General features: G+C 39.2%; 5 protein-coding genes, 1 long non-coding RNA gene and 1 other non-coding gene across 16 annotated transcripts; 4 read left to right on the plus strand and 3 right to left on the minus strand.

The window, feature by feature from the left end:
* Window positions 1-80: 80 nt before the first annotated feature.
* VHP2;2 (Inorganic H pyrophosphatase family protein) lies at window positions 81-5,249 on the minus strand (the record flags this gene model as incomplete). 3 transcript variants are annotated; one of them, NM_001332260.1, is made up of 16 exons in its annotated part: window positions 5,228-5,249; window positions 4,752-4,826; window positions 4,084-4,442; window positions 3,739-3,942; window positions 3,483-3,634; window positions 3,250-3,397; window positions 3,048-3,180; window positions 2,501-2,673; window positions 2,285-2,405; window positions 1,923-2,110; window positions 1,302-1,739; window positions 1,054-1,218; window positions 808-963; window positions 616-727; window positions 310-529; window positions 81-180 (listed from the first exon to the last, which is right to left on the minus strand). In NM_001332260.1, the coding sequence occupies exons 3-16, from the start codon at window positions 4,180-4,182 to the stop codon at window positions 81-83; spliced, it is 2,409 nt and encodes an 802-aa protein (NP_001323032.1). In that variant the 5' UTR covers window positions 4,183-4,442; window positions 4,752-4,826; window positions 5,228-5,249. The 3 variants fall into 3 exon arrangements, with proteins under 3 accessions (NP_001323032.1, NP_001323031.1, NP_001319021.1); NM_001332259.1 differs by having other exon boundaries at window positions 4,725-4,826; NM_001332258.1 differs by lacking the exon at window positions 5,228-5,249 and having other exon boundaries at window positions 4,725-4,850.
* AT1G16790 (ribosomal protein-like protein) lies at window positions 4,948-5,872 on the plus strand. The gene has a single exon (NM_101540.5). The coding sequence runs from the start codon at window positions 5,251-5,253 to the stop codon at window positions 5,683-5,685; it is 435 nt and encodes a 144-aa protein (NP_173123.1). The 5' UTR covers window positions 4,948-5,250; the 3' UTR covers window positions 5,686-5,872.
* AT1G16800 (P-loop containing nucleoside triphosphate hydrolases superfamily protein) lies at window positions 5,097-16,081 on the minus strand (the record flags this gene model as incomplete). 3 transcript variants are annotated; one of them, NM_001332263.1, is made up of 23 exons in its annotated part: window positions 5,981-6,158; window positions 6,272-7,320; window positions 7,411-7,649; window positions 7,814-7,939; window positions 8,018-8,083; window positions 8,164-9,080; window positions 9,217-9,619; window positions 9,888-11,020; window positions 11,120-11,390; window positions 11,546-11,839; window positions 12,131-12,268; window positions 12,396-12,504; window positions 12,604-12,793; window positions 13,004-13,182; window positions 13,596-13,669; window positions 13,778-13,900; window positions 14,007-14,137; window positions 14,224-14,372; window positions 14,478-14,624; window positions 14,735-14,814; window positions 14,904-15,020; window positions 15,224-15,608; window positions 15,749-15,876. In NM_001332263.1, the coding sequence occupies 23 exons, from the start codon at window positions 15,874-15,876 to the stop codon at window positions 6,136-6,138; spliced, it is 6,471 nt and encodes a 2,156-aa protein (NP_001322184.1). In that variant the 3' UTR covers window positions 5,981-6,135. The 3 variants fall into 3 exon arrangements, with proteins under 3 accessions (NP_001322185.1, NP_001319022.1, NP_001322184.1); NM_001332262.1 differs by having other exon boundaries at window positions 5,097-6,158; window positions 12,604-13,182; window positions 15,749-16,081; NM_001332261.1 differs by lacking the exon at window positions 14,007-14,137 and having other exon boundaries at window positions 5,871-6,158; window positions 14,219-14,372.
* A 119-nt stretch (window positions 16,082-16,200) lies between these two features.
* Window positions 16,201-17,508, plus strand: AT1G16810 (7-dehydrocholesterol reductase-like protein; the record flags this gene model as incomplete). Of its 3 annotated transcripts, none has more annotated exons than NM_001332264.1 (3): window positions 16,201-16,432; window positions 16,753-16,910; window positions 17,021-17,508. In NM_001332264.1, the coding sequence occupies exons 2-3, from the start codon at window positions 16,763-16,765 to the stop codon at window positions 17,305-17,307; spliced, it is 435 nt and encodes a 144-aa protein (NP_001319023.1). In that variant the 5' UTR covers window positions 16,201-16,432; window positions 16,753-16,762. The 3 variants fall into 3 exon arrangements, with proteins under 3 accessions (NP_001319023.1, NP_564006.1, NP_001031060.1); NM_101542.4 differs by having other exon boundaries at window positions 16,201-16,285; window positions 16,756-16,910; window positions 17,021-17,307; NM_001035983.1 differs by having other exon boundaries at window positions 16,230-16,285.
* AT1G16820 (vacuolar ATP synthase catalytic subunit-related / V-ATPase-related / vacuolar proton pump-like protein) lies at window positions 17,448-19,266 on the minus strand. 4 transcript variants are annotated; one of them, NM_101543.4, is made up of 4 exons: window positions 18,980-19,266; window positions 18,094-18,172; window positions 17,921-18,010; window positions 17,448-17,826 (listed from the first exon to the last, which is right to left on the minus strand). In NM_101543.4, the coding sequence occupies exons 1-4, from the start codon at window positions 19,075-19,077 to the stop codon at window positions 17,812-17,814; spliced, it is 282 nt and encodes a 93-aa protein (NP_173126.1). In that variant the 5' UTR covers window positions 19,078-19,266; the 3' UTR covers window positions 17,448-17,811. The 4 variants fall into 4 exon arrangements, with proteins under 4 accessions (NP_173126.1, NP_001322038.1, NP_001185016.1 ...); NM_001198087.2 differs by lacking the exon at window positions 18,980-19,266 and adding an exon at window positions 18,799-18,927 and having other exon boundaries at window positions 17,520-17,826; NM_001332266.1 differs by having other exon boundaries at window positions 17,742-17,826; window positions 18,094-18,182; window positions 18,799-19,196.
* AT1G05267 lies at window positions 18,121-18,997 on the plus strand. The gene has a single exon (NR_138866.1). It is a non-coding gene; the product is annotated as an other RNA (long non-coding RNA).
* On the plus strand, window positions 18,995-19,188 carry U2.1. The gene has a single exon (NR_138867.1). It is a non-coding gene; the product is annotated as an other RNA (small nuclear RNA).
* Window positions 19,267-19,276: the final 10 nt, after the last annotated feature.

The raw sequence follows: 19,276 nt of genomic DNA on the forward strand, positions 1-19,276 counted from the left end.
ACCACTTAACCATATTGCATGAATTCATAAACCTACCTCACTCACTCTATATATGTGCAAAAAGGATTAGATGTCTTTTTTCAGAGAAAGATAGGAGCCATGACAAGCGTGATAGTCGCCAACATTTTGATGAGAACGTGAATCGACGGTCCTGCTGTGTCCTTGAAAGGGTCTCCCACACTTGCCATTTTCAGAATAACGATTTCTCATTAGAAGACAGTTCGACTAAACTTTATAAGTAAAAGGAAATGACCAATGAGAAAGGAACTAAGAAGAAGGGAAGCACAAGGAAAATGAAAGATTGCTTACGTATCACCAGTTACTGCAGCTTTGTGGGAATCACTTCCTTTGCCTCCTAGAGCTCCAGTCTCAATGTATTTCTTTGCATTGTCCCAAGCACCTCCTGCTGTATTTAAGAATAGAGCCATTAAGATACCACATACTGTCGCAAACATTAGCATTGCAGCTACTACTTTAGCTCCAAGCAAAGGTTGTCCAGTGTAGTATCCCAAGATCCGGAACACAAAACCTGTGGACATCAAATAGAGAGCGTTGGTTCCTTATGTCTGTTTCTTTCTCGTTTCACGGGCTTAACCAACATTTTTACTGACTCACCAACTGCAATGGGTGATATTATAGCCAAAGCTCCTGGTTTTATCATTTCCCTCAAAGCTGAAGATGCGACAATGGCGACACATCGACCATAATCTGGCTTCTCCTTGTAGTCCTGTGACATAAAGTTCAAAAAGACACCCGATGAAAAAAATAAAAATAAAAGGGAACGGACTCCAGCGGAATTACATTTACCATTATGCCAGGCCTCTCAATGAACTGTCTTCTTACTTCGTTGACAACCTCCTGTGCAGTTCGACCAACTGCTGCACAAGCCCAAGCGCTAAACAGGAATATAAGCATGGCACCTAATAACCCTCCAATGAAGACTTCTGGGATCGCAATATCAACCTGTTTAGATGTGAGGACAAGAATCAGGATGAGTATGCGAGTGGAATGGAATAAGAGGAAACAGAATACACCAAAGAGTAAAAAATGTACCTCTTTAAAAGATACATTAGCAAACGCTGAAACCTCGTCCATATACGCACTAAAAAGAAGGAATGATGCAAGGGCAGCAGATCCAATAGCAAACCCTTTTGTTGTTGCTTTTGTGGTATTCCCAACAGCATCAAGAACATCAGTGATCTCACGGACACTTTCTGGCTGCAAGACACGATAAGTTTTATAGAAGCTTGAAAATTCAAAGATACAACATAGGCATAATTCGAACCACTCATGACTCATACCTGCTGGCTCATCTCAACAATCCCACCTGCATTATCAGCTATGGGACCAAACATGTCCATTGTAAGAACATAAGCTGCAGTGCTCAACATTCCCATTGTAGCTACAGCTGTTCCAAATAGACCTCCAGTGGGGTTTCCCTTTTCATCTATTAGTCCCGAGGTATTGCCCAGCCAAAAAGCAGAAATGATAGCTACACTTATAACCAAAACAGGAAGAGCCGTGGATTCCAGACCCAAGCTGACCCCAGCAATTATATTGGTTCCATGACCAGTGGAGCTAGCAAGAGCCAACGTCCGAACAGGCTCATACTTATAGTCAGTATAATATCTGGATATCCAGACAAAGACATAGGCTGTGATAATGCCAACTAAGCCACACATGAAGAAATTCAACCAAGCAGATGGAGCTTGTTCTGTGTATAGCAGCCAGCGAGTCGACTACAAAACAGGGGCAATGGTGTCAGTGAATTCCATTGAAATTACAGCACTATCAAGAGCTTCACTTGCTTAGATGGGCCCTTATGTGCATGTAAAGTCAACTATCGATAAAACTGACAATATAACATCAAAAAGCTACTGCTCGACAACCACATAATGAACAAAAATAATCAATGACATTACCGCGCCAAATGTCAAAACAGCTAATATAATAGTCAGCGAATATCCTTTCTGAAGAACAACCATTGGATCCTCTACTGGAGATTTCACACTAGCATTGCGAGTTCCTTTGATCGATAGAATACCAATTGATGATATTACCAAGTCAAACGAGTGAACAACTAGAGGAAATAAAATAAAACCAGATGGATCTGCATGATACACGAAAAAGTTGAGTAAGAAATAAAAAAATCATGAAGCAAAAAGAAAGGTAACTCTAAAACCCTTTCTGCTAGTTTGACCACAGTATAACTAGCCTTGCAATTTTATTGCTAAAAATACCAACAGTACAACTCTTTAAAATAAAATCAAGATGCCTCGCAAACCTTCAATTTTGCACTTCTGAGCCATTGTACCCCCAAGTATCATTGCACTGATGATTTCTGCAGCTATACTTTCAAATAAATCAGCACCTCGAGCAGCGCAGTCCCCAACATTGTCTCCAACCTGCAAGAAGATGAGAGTGAAGCTTCAGTGATGACAAAAGGTTCCAGGCCCGACAAAATCATACACAAAGGATCGTGAAATGAAAGAACTAATACCAAATCAGCTATAACTGCAGGGTTCCGAGGGTCATCCTCAGGAATACCGTGCTCAACTTTCCCGACCAGATCTGCCCCGACATCAGCTCCCTTAGTATATATTCCACCACCCAACTGAGCAAATAAGGCAACAAATGATGCACCAAAACCATATCCCACAAGAAGAAGAGGCACTGTAAGAAAAATGGGAAAGTCAAATCATTAAGCTAAAAAGTAACACTAGTACATGCAAATGCAATTTCGGGTTTGCAAACGTTAAACATTTGAGAACAACATCAAAAAAGTTTGCATTCCGGTTCTACAGATGAAGACTCGACCCATGCTGTTGCTTCTTTAGCAAATAGCCATTTCTTGAAATTCAGCAAAACGGATTCCTCAAACCCATATATGTACCAACTTGGTATAAGAAGATACTGTTTGTGATTAAATTTGAATCTCTGAAAATAAACATGAACTCAGCGCACTGATGCATAGAATATAGCTGGTTACTATAGAATGGCCAAACATAAAAGGAAAGATATCCAGAGAACAGGAAGCTATGACTTACGATCAGTAACCTTCATTGAGCCAGGTGAATCCACGTCCAACCATACATAAAATGTAGAATACAGGATGGCAATACCAATCACAGCCATACCAACAACAACCAGAGCTGAGAATCCACCAGCACGAACAGCTATCTGCATTAAATCCATCACTTAGTATTTGGCCATGTGTACAGGAATTCCTATTAATACTAAAAAACAAACCTGCAATGCTTCCCTTGCGGATCGTCTAGCAGCACTGGAAACCCGTACATTAGCACGAACTGACACCCACATTCCAACATATCCAGCAATACCTGAACATAGCGCACCCAAAAGAAATGCAGCAACAGTAATGTATGCAGACATTGTCCTGAAGCACAAAGTTATACATTTGAGTTTTATTTATAACAACACAAAAGATAAAAGAAAAGATTCTGTAGAAGATGTATGATCACCTTCCTAAACCAGAAGCCTCTTGCTGGGGGGTTAAGTTACGGAACAAGTATATGCAAAGGATCACAAAAGCTAGCAAGAACGCCATTTTGGATATAGTACCATACTGCGTTCTTAAAAATCCTTCAGCTCCATCACGTATAGCATCTGATATCTAAACAGAAAAGAATAAGCTCATAGCACAGAACTGAAAATGCAACTGAGTAACAAAGAAGACACAATCACGAATAGAACAAATTAAAACTTGTGTGAAATTACCTGAACCATTTCTGGAGGTCCTTCATCTTTGGCTAATACCCACTTGGTCAGGTATACTGACAACATGAAACTGATGATGCATACTACAAAGACGAACACAATGATGGGAGAAGTACGTGCTCCCATGTAAAAGATCCCTCCAAAGCTCAAAAGCAGAAGTACAGAAAGGGCACGAACATTTAAATTTCTCAGAATGCGGATTATCTGCACAAAACAACTCATTATAAAGATACCAAAAGAAATAGAAATAAAACCAGATATAACACCAATACATATTTGTATAAATATGACGGTGTTTAGATGCAAGAAAGATATGCTCGAGAGAGAAGGGTATTATGTCCTAACCAATGGACTGTAAGTTTTACTACGCATATCCGGGAAGGTCCTTGGCTTGTCACTGTAAGAAACCAGAGTGGCCTGCTCAACATCTTCATCCATCATCATGTTTTGTAACGAATTTGCCCTCCGAACAAGGGGAAGAGGTATAAAACCCGTGCTACGGGGCAGCTCAGCCCCAGAACTTGGACGCTGAATCTTGATACGCTACAAAAGACCCTCCAAAGGTTTACCACAGCATAACAAGAGAACTAATCGTAACCCACAAAGTCTGACTATATCTTGATCAGCTTCTTCACACTTTCTCACTCGGTATTGACTCCGAGAGAAACACCTCCCATATATAGTTTTCAGCATAAGAGAAGATTCTGAAATAAAACTGACAAGAATTAAGCCCCGGAAAATTTCTCTGTATTAATCGGACACCATGAAATTCTACTGTAAGATTTAGCTAGACTTATCGAACACCAACATTTTGTAGATAAACCAATCAGATCTAAATTCTCACTATCATGATCTAAACGAAAACGAAAACGTAAACGACAGAGAATTAGCGAAATTGTAGGCAAAATAACAGATACGAATAATATTTGTTTCCGAAATGCGAGTAAGAAAACCCCTAAATCGGCGAAACAGTGAAGACAAATTACAGTTTCAGAGAATGGTCAGAAGAAAACCGCCATCAACTCGAAGCTTGTCGTCCTAGCCGAAGAAGCGTTCTCCACTCTCTCTGTCTGTTGTCACCGTAAATCCTAACACTTCAGAGGTTAGTTTACACTCTTTTGTTAATTTATTTCTCATGCCGGGTTAATTGGACAATCCTGACTAATGAGTTTTTGACACGTCATCACAAGGAGCATTTTTTCTTAATAAGCCCCACTTAATAATATAGATTTTAATAATTTCCTCCTAAGTATTGTTTTTAGGCGCATTAGGCAATATTGTTGTTATGCTATCATTTTACCATATTAAAGGAGATTACTAGTTTCACAGTATTCGTGGGCCCAAGCCCAACAGACAGTCCATGAAGAAAAATTACCCAAAGTTGATTTTTAAAATATAAATAAAATCAAATAATTATCTTCCGTCTCATCTTCCAACCCAGGAGCTGTACTTTAGAAAATTTCCCAGATAAGAGATTCAAATTCTGTACTTGTATACCCGGCGGAGCAGAAGATGAAGCAACCGGCGACACCAAACGCGGCGGAGGAAACCAAATCAGAACAAAAGCAGAAATCGAAGAAATTCCCAACTCCGACGGAACTAATCTCTCACTACCAGAAACGAGGGCTGGAACCAGCAGAAGCTTCAATAAAGGTCATCGAAGATTTACAAAACGCGCTCGTCCGAGTAGTTTCGTCCTCCAGAAACGCCTCGAGCAAGGATAAGCTTGTAACCGACGCGAGGAAAATCGACGCCATTAACGGGAGGCTTGCCGTCGTCGACGCGAAGCTGGAGACGAAACCTGGATACGTTGAGACTTTCGCGTTAGGGTTAGCTTCTGGTGCGACACTTAACGGAATTAGCGCCGTTTGGCCTCACGTTACCAGAGGCATTGGTCAAATTTGGTCCGCCGTTAGGATCGGGACGGATCCTTCATCTACCTCTTGAATTGTTAGAAAGGAAAATTCTAGGTTGATATGGTTTCTTATGAGTTTTTTTCCGGTGTTGTATTTAGTGAAATTTGAGTATCAGCGACTTCAATCTTTGTACTGTTGAACAATAATCTCATTAGAAAATTATCCCAATTAATTTTGCTCTAAAACAAAGAAAAGACAATTTGTTAAACAGTTTTTATCATAATGGCATGATAATATATACACAGCAAAATAAAATTTCATAGCAGGCAACTTTCAACAAAATATTGCAATTTGAGTTGCCAACACTAAGTTAGCCAAAATTTTCTCCTAGTGCTAGTTTCAGAGTTAGAACATGAGAGAACCTATGATGAATGACGCCAGAGGAAACTATAAAACTTACCCATGAAACCGGAAATTAACAACTGGTTCACGATTGTGGGAAATAACCTTTGTGAAATCAGTTGTTTGTTTGTTATCTTTGTTAACTGTTGTTCTTGGTTGACTCTGCAAATAAGAAGAGTGTAAGTGAAATTCAACATTAAGACATACTAATTTACAATTGCATATCAGCTTCTGAGGAAGAACATAAAGAGGTTCGATATGTAATGAAATCTTACCTTTGATCGCCTTAGGTGGTCTTGTATGACTGCCGGCGGTTGAACCTGGGGACAATGGTCGCTTTGGAGGTTTAGGCTTATGTGAAGGAATCAGAGACGAATTGAGAATGGCAGCAACAGCTTCACGCTGCTGCTTTCGTTTGGATATCATATCTTCAACACCTCCTTGATTAGAAGCATTGCCCTTGTTTATTTGCCTATCTTGCTGTCCAATTTTATCTGTGGGATTTGCCCTCTTGCTACTGTCAAGCTTTGATGAAGCCTTCTTAGATTTCTTCCATTCATTTGAATTTTCGTTCTTCGAACTATTTGCATCTGTAATCTCTGGATTACTGCTTTTCTCTCTGCCTTTCATTTTTTCTTTCTTTTCATGGCTCCGTCTCAGAGTCTCTTCGGATGTTACTTTCTCACAGCTTGCAACTAGTTTTTCCCTTTGAGATGAAGCTTCTTCTTTCGCATTTCGTCTGGTGTGCTTACTCTCTGATCCTTTTGATGAGATAGGCACAACATCTCCATCAGTTTTCCTCAGTTTTCTATCAGAAGATGTCTCTGCTCTCTGTTCTTTGCGGCGTGAATGCTGTTTATCAGGCTTAGGAAAATTCTTTGGAAGATTCTCAGAATGGTTTTGTTCCATCACATTCTCACCAAACATGTAGTTGTACGGTCGCTTAACTGGTATGATGACTTCTCTTTCTTTTGCATCTTTCACAAGAGCACCCCAGTTATGGTCTCTTTGCAAGGTTCGTGTGTTACCCAAAACCCAAAGGGAGAGTTTGGCTCTAGTGAGAGCAACATTCATGCGTCTAACATCTGCAACAAAACCAATCCGACTTTGATTGACCCCATCAGGAGCCGAATGTGTAGCTCTTACAGTGGATAATACTAATATGTCAACTTCTTTGCCTTGAAAGCCATCCACAGTATTCATTTCCATATCTGCTGTTACTTGAGCCCCAAATGCACCAGTGAAACGCGAACGCAAAACGGCAAGCTGACGCTTGTAAGGGGTTATAATGCCAATCCTTCCAGCAACAAATTCTGAGGGGTACCTGTAAGCATCAAGATAGCAAGTGAGTAAAATAATATCATATAACTCTCTAAAACATGTGTGAATAGATAGCTTAAGAATGATTAATGACCTCTTCTTGAAAAATCTAAGCAGTTGAACAGCAGCTTCAGCTTCTTGTTCATTGCATACGGAGCTAGAATCGCCACTTCGATGCTCTTGGCCATCAACAATATCATAGAAAACATATGGTCCAAGATGATGGTTCTCGTGGAATGGTGCTGATTTACTTGACATGTCAACACCATTTAGTAACTTATTGTCGTAGAAATGCATAGACGGGAATCGACAAATTTCTGGATGCATCCTATACTGTAAGCAAAGAATACGTTAGCCAAACTTCTAGAAACAGATATAATTTTATAATTTAAAACAAACTTTCCATCATTTTATTAACACAAAAAAAGAGAACATAATGTGAATGAATAACTTCCAAATCAGATCTGAAGGCCAGAAAATTCTAATAATCAGTGTACCTGCTGGGTAAGCATAAGGATAGGGTACCCAGCCCTTTGCAGACGTTCAAACATGCTACATTCGTACAAAAATTTACTTGCAACGTTAGAGAGCACAGTTGCTGGAAGCTGCTTTGGGTCTCCAACCTGTAATAATAAGCAATGTTATTAAATAAAACTGCGGATTTGATAGAACATTCTGAGATGCAAGTGAACAATTCTCACCATTATACATTTTGTTCCTCTTGACTTTAACAGTTGTAGAGGAATCAACGTAGCAGGCTCCAGGGCCTGTAAAGCCACAAAAGCAAAAAAGTTATGACTTTTGACGAGAACACCTATGCCAAACATCAAGCATGTCAAATATTTACCTGAGCTGCTTCGTCAATCACCACCGCATCAAATAAATTATCTTCAGATGGACTACCAAATTTATGTGCTGCTAAAGATTCAGCACACACACTGTACAGGTCTCCTCCACAACCACTTAAAGTTGTAACAACTATTTGAGCTTCTTTAAGAATGGACTTCCGCAACTTTTGTTTCAATGTTCTCATTTCATAGTTCGCTTTTCTCTCTTGAGCCTGAACAGCACTAAGATCTTTGTAAATTTTTCTCTTTTGCTCATATAACCTTCGCAATCTTATTCCTAGCTCCGCATCGGACATTAGCTTGCCATCATCATCTTTGTTGTGGTGTTCATTCTCCGGCTTATCTTTGGCGTCTAAACTTTCCTGGTTTATGTTTGCACGCTTAGCTTCAAAGTGCGTGATCTGATCAACGACTTTTTCTAGATTAGAGCGCAGTAATGCAGAAGAATCTGCACCCTTATTACTCTTAGATTCGTTTATCCGCATTCTCTCCTCTGCCAACCGCTGATCAACAAGGGTATCAAGAAAGAAGGGCATTGAATTTGAATGAACAGTTTTTGCATTTCCAACCCTCACAAGATAAGGTTTGAACATCTTCCCATCCCTGCCATATATACCTAAACTGGATATTCTTGAAACTAATTCATCAACTGCAGCATTTGATTGAGCACAGATCAGAACCCTTCCTCTACCATTCTTTTCTGCTATCTTTCTATTCGTTTCGCTGTTATCATTTAGCTGTTTAGCCAGAGCTGCATCTTGCCATGCCCTTGCAACAGCGACACTCGGATTCATTCCCTGCCTAGAGGTTGAAGAACTATGACCTGGTTCAGAATTTCCCCTGTCACTAGTTTTATGTGAGGCGGATGCAAGCAAGCCACTAATAATGGCAACAATAGTGCGCGTCTTGCCAGTCCCTGTAGAGCAAACAAATTTTCTTTACATTCATTGATGTCCGACATCAACAATCAATTACTGTAAAATGCTAATCTTTCTCCCAGAGCAAATTATAGATATTATTAGCTTTATTGACAAAGAGATAAAATGACTAACCTGGAGGACCCTGGATAAGTGAAATGTCAAAAGCTTTCATCAAATTGGATGAGCCAATAGCAACACTAATAGCCTGAAGTTGACTCTCATTGAAAGATGATTTAAGTATTTGCTGTAGAGAATGTGGTAGTGAACGCAGATCTGATCTTTTAACTTCGGAATCATAATTAGAATCATTCATAGGACTTAAGATCAGAGGAAGTACGGGAATATCCTTTATGCACGACAAAGCTTGAAACTCGCGAATTTGGGATGTAATGTTGAGAATGCGACTTGCATGCCACTGGCTACGTTCCAAGAGATTCCTTCTAGCTTGATTCAGCCGTGAAGATGCATTCTGAAGATACAACCGTACATTCAAAATGCTGGTCCGTTTTTTGTCATCCCATTCCCGTCCTTCTACCTAAGAAACAACAAGGTAGGTAATCTCTATCCTGGTCATTCTATCTCATTACAAAGTGTATATCCAACAACTATGTAACGTATTAGAACATTAGGAATAACCCTCTATCTTATATTAAACCTAAGTAAATCAAATTCCACTGAAGCTTCAACCCAGCATTCTGAATATATCAGGTTGAGTAACTATAGTAATATTCATGGTTTTCAAGCATATACATTCCTGATTCTACTTTATCAATCACATGCAAGCAAAACAATTTACCACATACCTTTCCCATCATATTTACACCGACATTGCTGTTTTCTGGATGCTCTTTCGTGAACAAAACCAAGTCATTCTCAGAGAAACTTTTCGAGTTGGACCCATCATTTTCGTCTTGCATAAAACGAACAAAATGAAAATCGTCAACCCTTTCAATCGATAACACTGAAATAACACCATAATATATCTCCTCCAGTGATGATATCTCCTGGAAGGAACTTTGCAGCTGTGCTTTAAACTCCTCCAAAACCAAGGGCTGAAAAATCTGAATATATTGCTCAGGTGAACCAAAGCGCACAGGAACTTCCCTAAATTTTCCAACATTCTGACTCTCATCTTTCTTTGTTGATGCCAATCCCACTATCGCATAGTAGTCCATTTGCAAAATCTTTCTAAACCAATCTTCAAGCTTTGGTGGTCTGAATCTTTTGAATCCAGCTTCTTGTCTCTGCCAACGATCGGATTTCTTGTTGACAGGTGCACAAAGTTGAATGACTTGTCTTTTGGGAACAATGGGCCCTGATTTTGCCAGGGGTAATGACTGCCGTTTCAGAGATTTAAGAGCCAAGTCAAGTGGATCAACCTCCGTCTCATTTACCACCTTTCTCAAATCCATGCCTTTGGCGTTGGAAATCGCAGATTTCTGAGCCTCTTTTGAAGTACCACGAGGGCCGAGTTCATCAGTAGCCTTCTTTAAGTTGGGTCTGATTCCAGATGAAACAGGATCTTCCACATTCTGTCTTTTTTCCGCTTCCCTACTCATACCAGCAGCCTTGCTTGGTTCAGCGTTTGTTGTGGGAAGATCCCTAACAATATTGCTGGAGCTAACTGTAACATCTCTCTCTGAAAGAACTAACGCTGAAAGCTTTGAAGCATCAATACTAGAAGTACTCTTCTTCAGAGAGGAGATCTGGGAGATGTTTTTGATAGGTAGAAGAGTTTTATTGATGTCAGGTTGATGAGACTTATGCAGACTAGGTAAATTTTTCAACGATTCCTTTTCTGTCTCATCCACTGTTAGATCCATCATATTATCTTGTAATTTGCCAACAACATCAACAGGTTTGAGAATCTGGTACTCATTTGCCTTGGGAACAAGGCGTGAGATTTGTTCTGCTAATTGCTCGATGTCAACATCATCTGAATTAAGAAGAGTCAGAGCATTGTCAATTGTATCACCTGGGAAAAATAGTTCTAAAATGCCAGTTAGAAACTATTAACAAGCAGGAAACAACTTACCAGAGGATAGAACATGTCTGATAGCTTGGACTGCCGAAGAACAAGCGTCACTGTTTGATCCTTGTAAGATGTCTAGCAAAGCCACTAATGCTCGTTTCCAATACGCAACAACAACCTTAAGTTGTGACCTTCCCCAATCAATGAGATCAGGAAGCCATTTAAGATCAGACGCATCTTTCAAAGTTCCTCTAGTATCACAGGACTCTTCACGGCTTACTCTAAGTTTTCCCAGAACGACAGGAAGAATCTCAAGCAAACGTACACATGTCATCTGCCAAATTAGATAAATGGAACTTTAGCAATAAACCAGACTCGGCTCATATGAAGCAGATACAGCTCAAAGATGACAACCGAAGAGGACAGTAGAATGAAGCAGAAGCAATAAAGGTAAAACCAAGGTTCACCACGACGACTTTCAAATAATACCTGGCAAAGACTTTGATGGATGAAAGTCTTTCCCTCAACTAGGCACTTCCTTATTATGCCCCATGCAACTTCTGCTAGCAAGTACTGAAACTTCAGCAATTCCGGGGTAGAACTCAAGGGATTTCTGCCCTCACTCACAGGCAAAGCATTAAAGTTAGGTTGCCTCAAAAACCCCCCTGCGGAACTCTTCACTACGTCTGTAATGGCCACCTCCTCTTCCTTCAGCAACTTGAACAATAAAAAGAAAAAATGGTGCAGGATCTGAAAGCTTTGAAGGACAGAGCTCAAATGGACCTGCCAAAATCAGAGAAACAAAAAGATATAAGCAATATAAGAACAGTTGCAAGTCAGAGATCTATCTCCCAGGAGAAAAATGTAGACACTCATGATTAAAAAAAAAACTGAACCTCACAAATAGTTTGTGAGCCTAGACTTCCAGTTTCCATAGTGGAAAAGGGTAGACGATCTGTAGCCTTAGCAAAAACTAACATGAAGAATAACAATCAAACATTCAAAATGGATAGTTAAAGGACTCATTGTATGCATATCCTTCTACATGTTAAATGAAAATAAGCTGCTGCCTACCTGCTGTAAAACATGTCTAACTCCGGAAGAAACAAATAGGAGGTGAGAAGTTTGAGAGCAGAGAAACTTCAACCCACAAGACAGACCTCTGGTATTTGAAACGTGTTCCAGCATAGACTTTCCAAACTGCCTTACATTCTGTTAACAAAACAACACTAGCAACATGGTCAACTTTATACACAATTAAACCAGAACAGAGAGTAATAAATATCAAGTATGCATCTCTTATGATGGAACCAAGCAATCATTACAGGTCGTTACGTACGTCATCTGGGTCTGAAAGAGAAAGGATGAACGTTTCGCCCATCTCTGGTACCCAGGTCCACTGTTTTCGACACTCGTCACCAATTTGTACCAGATAACAAGTGGTCAATCTACAAATCAAAAACCCAAAAGCCTCATTATCATAAAGCGTAATAGAAAACTTAGCAGCTTTCCTACCAGGCTACCACAACAGTCAAATGGAAAAGTACCTCTTTAATGTTCGTATCAATGTAAGACACATCTTTGATACTGTCACTGAGTTTTTAGACTCCTTTCCTGGCCCCCCGTCATCAGATCCTGTTGCTACCTTCCATCCAAGCGTGCCTTTGATTTCAACAGCAGAAGATGAAAGCCAAGTTTCTATATCAACTGTCATTTCATCATTCTTTTCAGATTCCACTAAACAAAAACGTGATCGAGACCAAAAGACTGCTTGGGATAGCGATACTGGAAGGTTTAGAAAATTTGTATTTGTAAGAGTAGTAATCCACAGCATCGGAATGCACATCCACTCTTTACATTCCCCAAGAGTAATTTTGCTCTGCTGGGTAAAGTCACTCCAGGAACGATCACTTACATCTTCAGTAGTATGGGAAAAGGGGAGATTACTGTCATCGTCGTCATATTGAATCTCATAGCCCATAAATTTACCAGTATTATTACGTAGCAACGAAGCTAGTAAGGCTGTTGCATCAGATACCAGGATAGCTTGGACAAGATCAATGGCAGGTTGTCGCAATGAAATATGAAGTGAAGAATCTTTATACGATGACACAAGAGATGGGCCCCTGTCAAATCAGTTGACTTTCATGAATTCTATGAGAAAACTTACTGTCCTTATCTAACATCCAAAAAATTTATGCCAAAACATACACCAAACACAGCATTCAAAACATGAAAGTTATCTATCTTGACATGCTGCACGCAGATCCCAGTGAACTTGATGTATTCTCCACATAGGACTGTCAAAATAACTGGCATCCATGTAAAGCTAACATGCAAGTTGCAGGGAGAAAGAAACGATAACAACTACAAAAATTTAGATATGAAACTAGAACCATCTTACTTAATATCATTCATGTCATGTAAAATGTATTTGATAGAAATTCAAAACCAAGGATGGAAGAAAAGCCAATTCCTCAAGTAAGTAACAGACGCAACAAACAGATGCAAAACAACAGATAGGCCCAGTTGTACTAACCACATGTGAGCACACTCAAAGGGAGGGCAAGGTGGGTTCATCTTGTATCCTCTGAGTACAATAAGAAGAGCAATCTGAAGATAAAATTAAAAAGCTAGGTGAAGATATGAAGATAAAGGAGCTTCATTCCAAGATAAAAAAAATGCTGCAGATGTGTCTTAGTGAGGAAGAACTAGAACTACCTTGTGGCCAATTCTTCTTGCTAAAAGGCTGAAGTTACTGCTAACTGGGACCTGATGAAGGAGAAAGTAGAGAAAGTGCCTGCGTTGCTTTTCATGCTCACCATCTCGCAAAGCCTCAAGGGACTGGACAAAACAGGATATGCATAATATGGCAATGTAAGTAAAATGAAATCATGTTAATCTCATTGGCGAAATCATATATGTAAGAGAGAAACTAATGCAAGCTTGCCTGTAATAGTGGCTGGAAAAGATCAAAAATGGCTTTGTGGATCTTCTCAGATTTTGTATGGAAACACTGACCCAACAATGTGTTACGCATCACACTTGGGGACAAGGTAGCCCTAAGCCAGAGCTTACAACCTTTCATCATATGAATGTGTCAACTAACAGAATATATATCTTCAAGATAAACTGGCTACTTTATAAAACGACAATAGTTACCATACCAAGTGTCTTAAATAGCTCTTTTAGGCAATTAACAGCCAGCGAAAATTCAGGTGAATCACCACTTATGTGATTCAACACTGTATCGACAAAAATGGGATAAGGCTCTAATATCCCCTCTTCAAAAGCAGGGCCTTCTAAGAACTCAAGCCTTTAAGAAGCAAGAAATATTAAGGAATCAGCAACTCAAGAAAAATATTGAAAAACGGTAAAAGGAAGAAAAACTATACGGGGAGAATTAGTCACTAACTCTTACAGTGATGTCATCCCAAGCCATATAGATGAGCGGTCTAGATATATCCTTGGTCTCGGTTCCTGAGACGCGGAAGGCAGTCCCTCCATCTCCAGAATTCCAATGAATTTCTTGAGCAATGGCTGGAGGCGCTCTAACTGGGTTGCTGACCTGCCATGATAGCAGATAATATCATACATGGTTTCATACGCACTACAGATAGTCTTGATAACAGAGTTAGCTATTAATTTACTTAGTTGCTGTATGAAAAAGGAAAATACCTCAACTTTCCCATGGCCCTTGCCAAGCGATAACCAATTACACGCACCCTTCTATTGAGAAAAAGGAGTGCATACACACCCTAAACAGAATGAAATATGAGAAAACACCAAGTCAGATAGATTCAGTTTAGTAGGAAACACAAGAAGCTCTCCTCTGGTATTAACATACCGGAAATTCTTGATTCTCAGCAAACGCAAGCTCGTGTATGTTGTCGATTGACTCAATAAATTTCTCAAACTCAGTGCATAAGGACATATCATCAAAGAAGAATGGAAACATCAAAACCTGACACCAAAATAAAGGCTCATAAGTTACTATTTACTAGATGCCAATCCCATGATGCAAAGAAATGACATGACATGAGGATTCAAAATGAATAGAAAAATACAGATCATCAGAGTCAGTCGGTAACGCAAATGATTCATCAGTGAAAAGAACAATCCAGTAATTATTTTAAGTGAAATGAAAAAGCACATATACTACAATACCTCGTACATAACACTAACAACTTCAGCATGATGATGATCTGGATCATATGTTCCTTTTTCTATTTTCAAATTGATCTCTTGCAAGTGCCTCGTCACCCTTTCCTCATCAAGTTTCCGCAACACAACAAGTAATGGACCAACAGAAGAGCACTCATACTCTTTTTCATACATCTCTTGAGTCTGATGGTGCTGACAAATGCATTGCGCACAAAGCCGCATCTCTTCAGAGATTCTCTTCCACAAGACCTTGAGAGGTGAATCAACTCTATCATCTTTGAAGTAATTGTAGAAAGTCTCTATAAGAGGTCCCATTATATCCCCGTGCCCACACCAAATATGAGTATCTTTCGGCAACGATATCAATAAAGTGAATGCATCCGTAAACCTAAAAGAAGATGTAAAACAAAAACAGTCAGCTAGAGCTGAAATCCGAGCAATGTAATAACTAAATTTTGTCTGATGATTTTCTGATTTCAGTCGATTTAACAGTGAACTATTCAGAGCAAAGAGAGATATAGAAGGAACCATTGTTCTTTGCGCTGATTAAGACGCCGAACTGCTGAAGGATCAGAATCGTCATTCTCCTCTTCGTCTTCCTCGATTCTCCTCCACCGGTTCAAGAGCTCTCCACTTGGGGAGACTTTACTCAACATTTTACTCTCAATTTCAACAACGGGGGAATAAAAAAATCTAACAGAAGGCGTAGTCAAGAGTTCCGGCGACGGGAATTAGGGTTTCCGAAGTAGAGAGGAAGGAAACGAGGAGAACCAATTTGAAATGCCTTAATTCGAATTCCTGGGTCTCGCTCGTTACACAAATTCTTCGATTTTGAGAGGAAAACCAATTTTCAAAGCCCTTACTGTTTGTTAGTGGGGAGAAAAAAGCGAGCGCAGTATAAAAGGACACGATGTCGTTTTATACTAGGGGAAAAAACCATATTGGGCCCTATTGGGCTTTCCTAGATGGAAAATTTCAAAATAGTCCTATTACTTTCTCTTTAAAATTGTAAAAAAAAATATCCTCTCTCTTGTTCTTTCTCGCGTTCTGCTCTCTCGATTTCAGGTGATTGATTTGATTAGGGTTCGAGTTTTAGCTCAATTCATTGCTTCTGCGTCAATTATTAGGCTTCTAGATTTCTGTTTTTTTTTCTCTATATGGTAATCATGAAGTGTATGCTTTGCAACTATCGATTTTCGGTTGATTATTAGGGTATACATACACTATAGATCTACTACGCCTCGTTTACTAATTATGTGGGTTATGTGATGGCTCTTTACTTTTTTGATTGATAAGCTTGATTCGTGTTCAAGTCCTAGTTCTAGGATCTCTTGTCATACACAAAGGAAAGAAAGAAAGAGTTAGAGATTTTGGAACCTTTCAAAGAATTTTGATTATATGTATACTGATGATATGTGCTCTCCGTTTGCTAAGTCGGTTGGTAGTTTTGCTTATCAGTGTTTCGAGAAATCACCAATTCTCAAGCTTTCTAACTTGAATGTATGTTTTGTGTGGTACTTTGTTCTGACTAGCAGCCAAGAGATGTCGGCATACGACAATGTTATTGGTGGGAAGCTAAAGCTAAAAGGGAAGGCTTTGGATGTGAAAGCAGGTGGAGTAAAGAAGAAGAAGAAACATAAGAGACAGGAAGAACAAGCTCTTAAAATTACTGATCATGAACTCATAGAAGGTAAGAAACAACAGCTCTCTTCTCATAACCATAACTAATCTGTTCATCAACATTCATCGACAAAGGAGAGTCAATTAATTGTTGTTTGGCTATTTTGGGTTTGGGTATAGGAGAAAGCACTGAAGCATTGGGTAAATTGATTGAAGGAGAAGAAGGAGATGAAGAAATGAACAGGAGTGAAAAGGCAAGCGAGGATGCGAAGTTGCAGCAGCAGCTCGATGATGATGATCACTTAACGCCAGCAGAAAGGCGATACATAGAGCAGAAACAAAGATTGGATGTGCAGAAGCTAGCTAAGGAAGCGAACAAGTCTCACCGTAACAGGATTGAGGATTTCAATCAGTATCTGGCTAACATGAGTGAGCACTACGATATCCCTAAAGTCGGACCTGGTTAATATAATTCTTTCTTGTCTTTGTTTTACTCTGCTTATCTATTTTGCATCGTTAAACGACTACTTTGGATGTCTGTTATGTTTAGTCCCTTTAACTTTTGAATGATGTGATCGCAAATCTGTAATGTCAAAAACACATTTTCTTGGAATATTTCTTCTGCATTTCTCAACTTCTTTAAAAAAATTGTGAGAATATTTAACCTTTTTGAACCTTGTCGTAAGAGTTAATATTCCTTTTGTCTGTACACCAACAAATAAATGAAATCATGAAGAGAGGAAGCGAGAACATATATCACAACAACCACTTATTTCTTTCGGGCTCAAAACCTGGATTCATGGACTCATCATTACCCCACTGTGATGATGCTCGATGCTCGAATACTTCCGATTTCTGAAAACTGCTTGCTTCTCGAGTTCCATCTTCCAAGGCGCGTTCTCCAGAAGTCAGATCATTATTACAGTTTCTTGAATTTGGCTACAAGTGTATCTTCTCCCTCAGCTGGATCTTCAAACTTCTGAAACCTAAAATAACCAAAACTCTAAGTTTAGATCTTGATTTCTTTTCTAAACAAAATCTAACCGAGAAAACAGCTTCATCAGTAGAAGATTTGCTTACACTAAGCGGTAGAAAAGATCTCCCAAGCGATGTTTGATGAGAGTGTAAGTAACCGTCTGAGCCATCCACTCCAGCTGCTCTGTCAATAGCCTGTGTTATCGATCACAAATATACAAAGTTTTCAAAAACCAAAAGAAACACGCAAAAAAAGGTTGATAACTCAAGATCGATACCTGATTGGCCAAGTTGTAGAAATGAATAATGTTACGCATCATCCACACGGATTTGTAGGAAGGGGAGAATTTGTCATAGCTGTCACATTCTATCAGAAGTAAACAGTTAATTTACTCAAGTTATATTCCCCATTGCATCATGAGGAAGGGCGACATGGTGTGTCGTCAGCGTATTCTCAAAGACAGTCATACATTTCAAAATTTGACTATCAGAAAAGACTATAGCTTTGCAGTAGTCTCCAAAGGCCTTTATGTTATTAACAGAATACTCTCTAGCAATAGTGAGAAGCTAGAATCTCTAACTTGTTATGTTATTTCCAATCTAAAACTCTAAAATTCCAACTGAACCTGATTCCATCAAAAGATATTTCCCAATATTCCTGATCCAAGCTCCACTGATAGTGGCTAGCAGAAATATATAAATTAGCTACAAACCAAACCAAATCATCTCAAGACAAAAGCCAACACAAACCTTGTTTGTTCGAAACCTACATTCTGATACACTCATGTAATTCCATTCTGATTTCGAAATATTGATTCCACCGGACAAAAAATTGTCAAACAAGTGAGAATCGACAAAGCATAAATTCGCAAACCAGGGGAAGAATCAACAGATTCAGTCTTACAAATTTAGTTATCCGGCCAAAATTAGATCACAAATAGGAACATCCTTCAAAAAAAAATTAGATAGAGAGCAAATCAGACCTTGCGAATGTAGCCATAGTAGCTCTCCTTCTCAAACAAATGACAGAGTTTATATTTTGAAGGAGGAGGATGATCTAATTCTAAGAGTTACAAGAGCTCGTACATTCAATTTGGTTTTTATAAAGTCCCACATCGCTAGTTTAAGAAACACTCGCTCTACCACGTTTGATATAAAACACACTTCGTATCCATATCGCAACTCATACCTTTCTCGGCCTTTTGGCTAAGATCAAGTGTAGTATCTGTTCTTATCAGTTTAATATCTGATATGTGGGCCATCGGCCCACACGATATTAACTCTATTTTTTAAGGGAGAAAGCCCACTAAGATAGCTTGCTATCTGGGCTTTCGCGAGTCGCCCATGCGTTGCACTACTGCACGGGCCGGCTCAACCCGCCAATTTCAGTGAAAATTTCTTTTATGTCAAATACATATAAATTTTTAAATAAGCTATATCGAACTAAATATTGAGGCTTGA

This window comes from Arabidopsis thaliana (assembly GCF_000001735.4).
Source record: "Arabidopsis thaliana chromosome 1 sequence".
Classification (NCBI taxonomy): Eukaryota; Viridiplantae; Streptophyta; class Magnoliopsida; order Brassicales; family Brassicaceae; genus Arabidopsis; species Arabidopsis thaliana.